We start from the raw sequence: 8,528 nt of genomic DNA, 5'->3' as shown, positions 1-8,528 counted from the left end.
ACTTTCAGCTGGATCATGTTCAGGGCTACCTGATTTTAAGCAAATTACTCACATTGTTGCAGTGAATACAGAGGTACTTTTTGTGATGACATCATGGTATTTTGAGCACCTTCGTTCTTTTGAGCTTTGCTGCCCAGATATGCCATCTTTTTGCATACTTCAGCTTAAAGACCTGAATGATATTCTTCCACTTTCAGCCTATAGTGTACATGGTAAACTGATGGTGACATTGAAGCGTTTTATTCTTTGCTAAATGAACTCTCTTTTGTGCTTTCCTTCCAGATGGCTTCTAAAGAAACCATGACTTTGCGAATTATTCTTACAGAAGCTGATATCAGAAAAGTAAAGCTGACATCAAAGCCAGGCTCAGTTGAAGAATTAATTAGTTGTTTAAAAAATACTCTGAGACTGGACTACAATTTTACTTTACAGTTTCAAGATCCCGAGTTTGATAACGAACTTTGCAATCTGACCATTTTGTCAGAGCTCCCTCAGAAGCCAACTGTGAAAATCATTCCGGTGATTGAATTGGTGCCACTCTCTTCAGGTGAAATGGAGACATCAAGTGATATGTTGAGTGATGCTCCAAGTACTGCAGACACAGTATTGACCTTGGAATTACCCCAGGAAAAGAGAATCCCATGGCCTGATATCTTTTTGACTCCAAAATTCTCTGTCGATGTTGAATTTAGGCTGCGTCAAACAAATTTAATCTACTTGAAAGATGGAACGCACATAAAAGTGACAAAGGAATTGAAACATGACATTCTTCAGAAACTTGCAGAGACCATATATTCCTGCAAAGCATACCCAACTACTGAGGATCTACGAGCTGTTGCAAAGGCACTGGTCAATACTCACCCCTGCCTTCAAGAACCAGGATCGCCTTCTGGATACTGTGGATGGACAAACAGTTTGAAAGACAAAATGGGAAATTACCGATCCAAAATGAGGAGCCTTGGACACACAGACGTCATGGTTAATGCTGGGAAAAGAAGAAGATACTCTACGAGCAGTGATCCACCTAACAAGAACATTAAGAAGCCAAGGAAAGGGGAGGTCAACTACTTACCTGACCTCCCAGATGGGCAGGATGCTTCCAGTCTTGAAATGCTCAGACAGCAGTTGGCGGATGAAATGAAGAGAAAAAACCCTGATGCCATCTTTATTAATCAGAAGATGGACATGACTCTGTCTTTGAGGAGAAAGGATGTTGTGATCAACAAGCCTCCTGTAAGCCAAATACTTCAATGTTGGCCTGCACTTTTTAGAGAAAGTCAGGTAAAGGGAAATGTTTGCAACATTTGTTCTGAAATGAGTATTGATAAGCATGATGGTTAGATATTAATTTGACATTTGTTCATTTTTGACAGTTCTCATAACAAATGCTTTTTTCCTTTACTATTTCAGGTGTATCAAGAATTAAGCCGGGTGGTTGGGAAGAACCTTAAGCAAGAATTGTATGGGTCTCTTGATCGTCACTGTCCACAACTGATTCAGATCTTCAGGTCAAAGAGAGGTCTCGCCGGGCAGATTTTGAGCGATCTTCTGCAACAAGCCAAGGTTTGTACATTTAAGTTGATGCCATTGTTTGCTTAATTTTAAAATGCATTCTGATATGATTATTTTTAAAAGTGTTAGTTTACCCAAAAAGGAAAATTCTGTCATTAATTACTCACCCTCATGCCGTTCCACACCTGTAAGACTTTCGTTCATCTTCAGATCACAAATTAGGTTATTTTTAGATATTGTTCCATAGACAGCAATTTAACCTCAACTTTCAAGGTCCAGAAAGATACTAATGAAATCGTTCAAATAGTCATATCAACTATAGTAGTTCATTCTAAAACGATTAGTTCACTTCTGAATGAAATTTTCCTGATAATTTACTCACCCCTATGTCATCCAAGATATTCACGTCTTTCTTTCTTCAGTCGAAAAGCAGTTAAGGTTTTTGCTGAAAACATTCTAGGATTTTTCTCCTTATATTGGATTTCAATAGGCCCCAAACAGTTGAAGGTCAAAATTAGTTTCAGTGCAGCTTCAAAGGGCTGTAAACAATACCAGATGAGGAATAAGGGTCTTATCTAGAGAAACGATTGGTCTTTTTCTTTAAAAAAAAAAAAAAAACCAACTGTGTATACTTTTAAACACAAATGATCGCCTTCCAAGTGCTTCCGTCTTCCGTATTCTTCAAAAAGCTTTGCTGTATGTCCTACACGAAAAAACAGAACTGGCGCCGCGTTCGTTCCGTAAGTTGAATAGGGAAGGCATAGGACATACAGCGTAAGCTTTTTGAAGAATACAGAAGATGGAAGCACTTGCAAGGAGATCATTTGTGTTTATAAAGCATATACATTTGTATTTTTTATAAAATGACCGATCGTTTCACTAGATAAGACCCTTATTTTCTTGTCTGGTATCGTTTAAAGCCCTTTGAAGCTGCACTGTAACTGTAATTTTGACCTTTAACCGTTTGGAGGCCATTGAAGTCCACTATAAGGAGAAAAATCCTGGAATGTTTTTCATCAAAAGACTGAAGAAAGAAAGACATGAACATCTTGGATGACACGGGGGAGAGTAAATTATCAGGACATTTTTATTTGAAAGTGGATTAATCCTTTAATATTATGAAGCGACGAGAATACTTTTTGTGCACAAAAATAATGACTTTATTTAACAAAATCCTCTCTTCTGTGTCATTCTCTTGTAATGTTTACGTCCAGCGCTTCCAGGTTTTACATCAATAATGAGTTGACATTCTGATGTAGAACCTGGAAGCTCTGAATGTAAACAGTGTATGAGAATGACACAGAAGAGAGTATTTCGTTTAATAAAGTCGTTATTTTAGTTTTTGTGCACAAAAAGTATTCTTGTCTCTTCATAACATTAAGGTTAAACCACTGCAGGCACTTCAACTGTTTTAACAATGTCTTTAGTACCTTTGTGGACCTTGAAAGTGCTGGTTAAATTGCTGTTTATGGACAAGTCAGATACCTCTCAGATTTCATCAAAAATATCTTAATTTGTGTTCTGAAGATGAACAAAGGTCTTACAGGTGTGGAACAAAATGAGGGTGAGTAATTAATGACAATTTTAATTTTGGGGTAAAGTAACCCTTTAAGACTGTTAAGTAACCGTTAAAAGTATGATTAATAGAAATTGCCTTCCTTTCATGTTGACAAATGATACAATGTTTTATCTGCAACCACCACACCTCAGACCTCTGATATCGCTGACATGCTATTTGTTGCCATGAGAGGGCTTCCAGTACTTCTTGGTGATGACCAAACTAAGTTCTTCAAAGCATGCTTTGTAAGTATTATTAATGCATTTTTACTGTCATAGGTTTATTATAATATTTTCAGCTGGAAATATGGAAACCTTGCTGTGCATTTATGTTAGTAAGAACAATTAAAAAAACACCAAAAACAATGTTATATTTTACATAAACGTTGAATGAAATGGGTGAGAAGGAAGTTTTAAATTTAAATCATTCAGGAGAAATTTAAATTCATGTCATGACACCTTTGAAACACTTAAATACAATCAAGGTTAATCTCATAACGTTTTATTTTAATCAGTAATTCATGTCATATGCAAAGACTTGTATACAAAAGAAAAACATACACACTTAATGTTTAAATATAACTGAACTCCTGGATGCACTTGTGTACATAATTTACAAAAAATTATGCTTGCATACAACTAAACAAAAAATTGTCCAATAAAATTAATATCTAGAAAAAAACTGTACACGGCTAAAATGTATTTTAGTAATCTCCAATCTTTTGTCCAGGCTTCTGATGATGGAGACTCGTACCAACATGTGCCAGTTGGAATCCTCAGCTTAGAAAATGAAGATGTGGCTCTGCAACCCATGTCCCTCCGTCTCCACCCATCCTCGGTGGGAATCATCTTGGAGGGGAATGTTGTAATGGACAATTTAGACAACATACCCCAGGCCATGTGTCTTCTTTTTGGTTTAACTTATGCACTGCACCTAGACTACCCAAAGTGCATGTGCAACACCTTTCTTTTCATTCAGCAAGTTTTGCTAGGTTTAGGCAAGAAGGAGTTGAAGGGCAAGATTCTGGCTGTTACAAATCAGCTAACCATGTAAACAGGTACGGCAAAGTCATGTTTCTTCTGGTTCTCTTTCAGAATCGTTAGATAAAAAAAACGTTCCCTTTCCTTTCGTTGAGCTATGCCTTAGGGTTGGACAAATGTTCATGTTCCTTATTAATACAGTATAACAACACTGTGCTTGTTAAATATTTGGAAAAGTTTTAAAATACTGTTTTAAAGATTTAAAATTGGGTAATTGGTACTTAAGGTATTTCATTGTTTTTGTCAGTCTTTGAAAACTGATTTTGATAAGTGAATTCAAATAAATAGTAAGTTCAAATAAATGATTGTTATCCTTTGTCCTTATTTGTAATGCAGGTGTATCTTTATTAAATCATTTACAGTAACAGTAGCTATATTTAAATTAAAGTTTTGGGTTCTGTCTACTCACAACATTCATCCAGATTGTAGGTTTCACATATGGTTTCTGTGCATAACTGTATGCCCTTACAGGTTGATTGAACTTAAAAAATTTATGGAAACTCGTTGCCCTAAAAAAGTAAATTTTGTCTTGTTGAAAAAACAACACATTTTAAGTTTAATGTACCTAAAATTTTAATTGCACTGCATTAAAAACTGTTAGTTCAATGAACTAAAAGTTTTCAATTAAATGCATTTGAAATCTTAAGAACATTAAACTTAAAATATGTTGTTTTTTCAACAAGACAAATTAACTTTTTTAGGGCAACGAGTTTCCATAAAATTTTTAAGTTCAATCAACCTGTAAGGGCTTACAGTGTAGCAGGGTTTTTTTTTTTTTTTTTTTTTTTTTTTTTTTGCTTGTTTTTTAATAATGACTGTAGAAAATTTAATTTTATCTTAATATGTAAGGTCACTCACTGATCATGATTGTTATTCGAAAATGTTAACTTTAATGGAAGGAACCAGATTGGCTAACTTATACACACTCACTCAGTGGATGGACAATCTGACGGGAGTGGCCTGACACATGAAATCAATATTTTGTGGCAAGTAGCCGTGTAATAAGCGGGATAATGTACATCCAGCTGGTTGTTATCGCAGAATAACCCCCTTCAGGTTGATACAAGATACAAGTCCTGATCACCCTGTTGGGGGTTATTCTTACTTATTCAGTAGCTTTATCGCTTTGCTCAGGAGCAAATTACCCTTCTCCATCCCCAGCTCCTCATTTGGTCCACAGTTAGGACTTGGCTTTCTCATATTCCTCGTTTCCTTGTTTTATACTCATTTATGTTTTGTTTTTCTGTTATTTTTTGCTGACATTAATAACTTTGATTATATCTGGTACAATTGGGTCTGTTCTTTTTACATTAGAAAGGGTTATTGCTGTTCTTCCTGCTCTTATTCTTGCTAGGCTGCATGGATGGGCAGGGAGTTTTTGCTCAGAACAGAACCATACCGGCAATCCAAACTGTGTACTGTCACTCATATTTGACATTAGTGGTCCTGTCAGAAATTTAATTAATCATATATTAATTGCACATCAAATTTGGCTGAGAAATCATTTTAGTACATCATGTTGAACTAAAAAAAAAAAATAAATAAATAAAGAGAGAGAGAGAGTGAGAGAACTTTTTTATTTTTGTTCTTTTTTTTTTTAGTTTTTATTTTTTTTAATATGAGTGATTAATTGAATGAATAAGTATTTTTATGTGTTCATGTATTAATGTCAAGACTACATATCATAAATTATTTATAAACTATGTTTTAACTATAAATGTATAGTTTGCAAATGTATAATTGCTTTCTTACAGTATAGTTATTTTAAAGTATATATAGTTAAGTATATAATAGCAAATAAAAATAATAAAAGGAAATGTGAAAGATATTGAGTTACTTATTGCAGTGACTATTTAAACCCAGCAGATGGCAATATGGCTTCAATATCAATTCTGATTTTCCTGGAGCAGTGGAACTATTTGGAAACATATTAAATATAAAGCACACCTTTAAAACTGTTGTACTGTGTGTTAAAACATAGCAACATCATACTGGAAGCCGCCAGGCTTAAAGTGCTAAAAAAAGCCCAAAACTCACAAACTCATTAAACATGACAATTGCATGTTATCTTGTTTAGGCACAAAGGGCCGTTACTTAATGTACATGAAGTATAGCTTTGGCAAGATATGATTACAAAAATGTTAATGATATGTGCATAGAGAATCCTGAGAGTAGCCCAAGACAGACACATGTAATGTGATTACACACTCTGGTTTTTTGGTTGGAAACTTAAAAGATGAACACAGAACAGCATTACAAAAGCATCCACTGCTGCATCTGGATTATAATTATATACACTATACACATCTCCATACACATACTGCATCCATACACATCTCTTAGTGCATTCAGATAATTGGGTTTGAGGTCTGAATTCTGTACTGCTTTTTGTGACCTACTGTATTATGAAAAAAGTAATAACATACTACACACTAGGCTTCCAATGAATCTGCCATTGGAAGAAGAAAAGAATAATGATGTTGAGGAGAAAATGAGAGGTGGCAATCATTTAGCAGATACTCACTCAAATGTCCAATAATTTGCTTTATTTGTTTATTTGTTTGCCTTTATTTGTTTATTGGTTGTCTTAGTCATGTGTCTTGTTCCTTATTGGTTGGATTGTGTCATGTGTCCTGTATTGTTCGGTATAAGTAACCCTCATGTTGTCATTAGGTGCGTTTGACTTAATGCAGCGCTGTGCAGATCGATCAAATTCTGGTTTGAAGCAGTGCATGCCGGTTAGAAATTTTGTCCAACTTGAGACGGCGCTGATGCCATGTGACTGTCACATGTGGCATCAAAGTGCAGCGAGAGCTGACTCAGCTGGCACGGTATCTCCAGAGTGACTGCAGGAGCGCCGATGACGACAGCTGTTTCACGATTGGCCAGATTCACCGCAAGACAACAATCACGTGTGTTTCAGGTTTAATCTAACCTTTTCAATTCTGATAATGACCAAAAATCTGTGTTTTTAGAACAGTAAAAGCTTTTTTTACTGTATTCATACAGTTTTACTGTACTGTAGTTATATTGAGTCACGTTTATCATAAAACACTGATAAAAACATATATACCCCCACTTTATTATTATTAAAATAGTATATGATTATGTTCAACTTTATTCTTGAAAATATGGTGCTGTATTAAGTATATAAGAAAATGTTTCCACGTGAGTGTCACTAACAGGAGCAGAAAGTGTCCAGCTTGATGTCTCCGTTTTCAACTCCGCCCCGACTGCAAGCGGCTACTCTCATTGACCGCCGTCCGTGCTTCAAATCGAATGCACATAATGTCTTGTGTCGAGTATTGTTTTTGTAACCCTATATGTCGGTGAGTTTGTGTCAAGTCAAGCTTACATTAGGATGTGGATTTCATTTTCATATTATTATTATTTATTTTTTTACCATCTTTTGAAATCTTCTGAAGGAAATTACAGAAGACTAATAAGAAAATGGAATTGGAACACATGATAAAAAAAATAAATTAAAAAAAAACTGAAAAAAAATATCCATCCATCCAATCACAGTTACACAGTCACTTTGTTTCTGTTTTCGGGTGTCTGTTATTTGGGTGTGTTAGCTTATCTGCCACTCATACAATTGTTTTATTAGGTGCGCATACAGTATATTCTCAAGTGTTGATTGACTAGTAAATGGATTGTATAGAGCTGTCACAGTACTTATGATCTCTGCCATGTTTGGTCCTCTGTTATTAAACAGAGATGCTGTTGAAACATGTTGACAAATGAAATACTTCTGTCTTCATAATTCATATTTAATTTGATATCCCTCAGTAGATTTACTCTAAATGATTTTAATTTTTCAAAGAGGCCACTTAATGTGAAAAACAGTGGTGTGACTGCATTATATCCCTCTTTTCCTCTGACAGATCCTCTGAGAAATGTGTTGAAAAATTTTCTCAGTAGATGTACAATGGCATCTTGTGCATTAAAGTATTAATTTACCCAAAATAAAAAATGAAAAATTGTTCATGTTGCAAAGCATACAATTAACAAGATTTGGCAAACTCCAAAAATAACCAGAAAAGAACAATAAAAGTCAAATATTTTTCCTGTATATCTTTTAAGTCCTTTGACAGCTTTGTGTGAGAAAATTTAAAATGTTATTCTCTGAAAATTGAGACCATATTAAATTATCGCAAGGAGGCATAGATAATACATTATCTTTTAGCATTCCCATTTATCATAATGACTTCTTTTTTTTTTTTTTTTTTTTTTGCAAGTGCAAGATACACTGTTAATTTTGTATGGCCATCTAAGTAGAATTGTTTTTTTGTGTTCAGATGTCTACACCCCCAATCAAATCAGGTTAGATCAAGTCCTAGCTCCCAGCTTCCTTATAACCTGCATTTGTCACAATTTTTAGTAATCTACTATATATGTGTATAACACAACTTGCA

At 34.7% G+C, this 8,528-nt stretch overlaps 1 protein-coding gene across 1 annotated transcript; it reads left to right on the top strand.

The window, feature by feature from the left end:
* Nucleotides 1-294: 294 nt before the first annotated feature.
* LOC109052566 (sterile alpha motif domain-containing protein 3-like) lies at nt 295-4,443 on the top strand. The gene is made up of 4 exons (XM_042773340.1): nt 295-1,281; nt 1,411-1,563; nt 3,223-3,315; nt 3,800-4,443. Exons 1-4 carry the CDS (start codon nt 301-303, stop codon nt 4,121-4,123), a joined length of 1,551 nt encoding a protein of 516 aa, XP_042629274.1. The 5' UTR covers nt 295-300; the 3' UTR covers nt 4,124-4,443.
* The last annotated feature ends 4,085 nt before the right edge of the window (nt 4,444-8,528 follow it).

The sequence above is a fragment of the Cyprinus carpio genome, chromosome A16, assembly GCF_018340385.1.
Source record: "Cyprinus carpio isolate SPL01 chromosome A16, ASM1834038v1, whole genome shotgun sequence".
In the NCBI taxonomy this organism is placed as follows: domain Eukaryota; kingdom Metazoa; phylum Chordata; class Actinopteri; order Cypriniformes; family Cyprinidae; genus Cyprinus; species Cyprinus carpio.
The sequence above is the reverse complement of the archived record's forward strand: the minus strand, read 5'-3'. Positions and strand labels throughout refer to the sequence as shown.

Bases quoted from the DNA above. Each gene is read 5' to 3' on its own strand.
- LOC109052566 (XM_042773340.1), top strand. From the start codon at position 301: ATGACTTTGCGAATTATTCTTACAGAAGCTGATATCAGAAAAGTAAAG. The intron at 1,282-1,410 runs GTAAAGGGAAAT...TTACTATTTCAG, and splicing joins CACTTTTTAGAGAAAGTCAG to GTGTATCAAGAATTAAGCCG. The intron at 1,564-3,222 runs GTTTGTACATTT...ACCACACCTCAG, and splicing joins ATCTTCTGCAACAAGCCAAG to ACCTCTGATATCGCTGACAT.